The sequence below is a fragment of the Theropithecus gelada genome, chromosome X (assembly GCF_003255815.1).
Source record: "Theropithecus gelada isolate Dixy chromosome X, Tgel_1.0, whole genome shotgun sequence".
NCBI classification, from domain to species: domain Eukaryota; kingdom Metazoa; phylum Chordata; class Mammalia; order Primates; family Cercopithecidae; genus Theropithecus; species Theropithecus gelada.
In genome coordinates this window covers 117,231,098-117,233,916 of record NC_037689.1, presented here as the reverse complement: position 1 = coordinate 117,233,916, position 2,819 = coordinate 117,231,098, and the positions used below count along the sequence as shown (strand labels likewise).

The following is a 2,819-nucleotide window of genomic DNA, read 5'->3' as shown; positions in this document are numbered from 1 at the left end:
AAAATACAAAAAATTAGCCAGGCGTGGTGGCGGGCGCCTGTAGTCCCAGCTATTCAGGAGGCTGAGGCAGGAGAATGGCGCGAACCTGGGAGGCGGAGCTTGCAGTGAGTCGAGATCGCGCCCCTGCACTCCAGCCTGGGCGACAGAATGAGACTCGTCTCAAAAAATAATAATAATAATAGTAACAATAAATACATGCTGCTGGCCAGGCGTGGTGGCTCATGCCTGTAATCCCAGCACTTTGGGAGGCTGAGGCAGGTGGATCACTAGGTCAGGAGTTCGAGACCAGCCCAGCCAACATAGTGAAACCCCATCTCTACTAAAAATACAAAAAAAAATAAAAAAAAAATCGCTGGGCGTGGTGGTGGATGCCTGTAGCTATTTGGGAGGCTGAGGCAGGAGAATTGCTTGAACCCAGGAGGCAAAGGTTGCAATGAGTCAAGATTGCATCACTGCACTCCATTTCATAAATAAATAAATAAATAAATAAATGCTGAAGAGCTGAAGAAAGCCCCATCTTGGAAAAAAAAAGTGCCCATGGGTGTGTCTCATTAGAGGCCACAAATCAAGGTAAATTACATGACTCATCGTGGAAATATCAGAAATGTAAATTTGGAAACTTTTGCCTTTTACCCCCTAACCCAAGGCCCCTATAGGACAACTCTTCTAGGATGAGGCTGGTGCCTGAGGCCAGACCATCAAGGAGCTCAGGACAGAGGTGAACTGTGTGTTTCTCCTCAGATCCAAGGGGGAAATAGCTTCTTCCCTGCACAGTTCTGGCCATTTGTTCTGAGAAGGAGGCCCAAAGCCTGCCCTGGAGCACGAGATCATGGCCATGGGTGGGTGACCTCTACCCTGCAAACCTATGCAGCTTCTTCCTTTGTGGTTAGTAAGGGAGGTGGGGGAAAACACTGAAAGGACAGCCTTGTCATGTGAAAAGAACACATATTCCACTTTAATATACATAAGAAGTCACCTGTGATACATGAGAAAAAGTACCAGTTAAGGCTTGGTCGTCTCAGGAGGAGGTTGTCAGAGGCTGACTCTACCCGCACCCCAAGACCCTCATTAATGGCCGAGCCAGGCCGGCAGAGTGAGGGGTTTTCTCTGCATTGGTGGTATGCAATTTTAACTCATTCTTCTAGAGAATGTTTCCTAATAAACCCTGCGCGTCGGCCTGCCCAGAAATGGCCACTGGAAGCTTAACTTGCCCTCTCCCAAGCAGGACCACGATCCCTTCTCCCAACTCCTTAGTCGTGTAGCTTTGGAACTCGGAGCCAGGCCAGCTTGGTCCTTCACTCTCTCTTGGTGAGGTGGTGCCCAAGTCCCCAGGTCCTCCAGGCCGGTGGTTACAGGAGACCTGAGACAAGTACCTGAGTTGGACCCCGACATGTTCTGTTCCTTGCAGGCCCAAGCAGCGTCCAAGGCGCCTCTCCTTCGGTGGAACCCGGGACAACCCAGGACCTAGCCATCGCCACAGCGTCGCGGCCCCTCCTAGCTCTCCAGTCTCTGTCCCTGTCAACGGTCCTGGAATGAGGGGAACAGATGGCGGAAAAGGCCATGCATTTGCGCCACCCGGCTGCCCGCGGTGTCCTTCGCCTTGGTCCGCGACGCCGCCGCTCTTCTGCTTGTCTCCACAGCCGTCGCGCCCACTGCGCTCGCGGCCCTCCATGCAGTGGTGCCGCTGCTGTTGTTGTTCAGGTTGGTGCACCGGCTGCCGCTCTCCATCTCCCATTCCTCAGCTCCCGACAGCTCCCGCAACCTCCAAGGCGCGTCGGGCCGCAGGTAGTGGCAGGCCCGGTGGCCGCTGTGGTCGCGGCGCGTAGCGTCGGCACCCAGGGCGCCCACCAGCACCTTGATGACCATGTCGTGGCCCTGAAGGGCCGCCAGGTGGAGGGGCGTGAGGCCGCCGCTGCCTGGGGCGCTCACGTCGAGCCGCAGCCCCCGGCGTAGGGCGAAGTCGTGTACTAGAATGAGCTCCTCGTGGCGCCCGTGCTTGGCCAGCCAGTGCAGAACCGAGTAGCCGGTGATCGGGTCGCCCCGCAGCAGCAGCTCCGGCTCAGCCTCCAGCAGCTCCCGCAGCACCTCATAGCGGCCCTCGGCGGCCGCCAGAATCCACGCGTGCTCCCGCGGTTCCAGGCACAGCCTGCTGCTGCCCGGCCCGCTGGGCCCGCCCAGCTCCTCGGCGCGCTCCTCCGACAGCCACCCGGCAGGAGCCGCCCGCTGCAGCCCCAGCAGTTCCCGCAGCGCTCCCCGCCGGCGCCCTGAGCCCGCTCCAGAGTGCATCAGCGTGCCTGGGAAGGGGGGCTCCCGGGAAGCAGTGGCTGCGGCTTTGCCCCAGTACCTGCCCAGGCTACCAGTGTCCGCTCTCGAGGGGCGGGGCTGCGGGGCGCACCGCAGGCTCTGCGCGGTCGGCGCGAGAGAGGCCGTGGGTGCCCGGTTCGCGGCCCCTCCGGGCTGGGCCATGGTCTTGCAAGCTGCCGCCGCGGACGTCCCAGTGTCCAGCGTTCGCTGCCCTTCTCGGGCCCCAACGGGAGAGGAACTGGCGCTGGCGTTGGGGAAGGAAGCGGCTTGAGCAATTGGGTTCAGAGGGAGGGAGCAAAGGAGAGGAGGAGGAGGAGGGAGGGAGCTAGGGGAGGGCCCCCGCTCAGGCCTTGGGGGCCGTGGAGGGGTTTGAGCTCCAGCCAAGCCCCCAGGGCAAGCTCAGCTCCAGCGCCCTGGGTACCGCCGCCTCTGCAGCTCCCCCGGGTCGCGGGCGGTCCCACCCCAAACGGCCAGGTGAGCTCGGCAGCCCCGCCTCCAGCACCGAGGGGCGGGCG

The 2,819-nt window shown here is 60.4% G+C and overlaps 1 protein-coding gene across 1 annotated transcript; it reads right to left on the bottom strand.

Moving 5' to 3' along the window:
- Window positions 1-928: 928 nt before the first annotated feature.
- SOWAHD (sosondowah ankyrin repeat domain family member D) lies at window positions 929-2,514 on the bottom strand. The gene has a single exon (XM_025372993.1). It carries the CDS (start codon window positions 2,464-2,466, stop codon window positions 1,519-1,521), a length of 948 nt encoding a protein of 315 aa, XP_025228778.1. The 5' UTR covers window positions 2,467-2,514; the 3' UTR covers window positions 929-1,518.
- Between the last annotated feature and the right edge of the window lie 305 nt (window positions 2,515-2,819).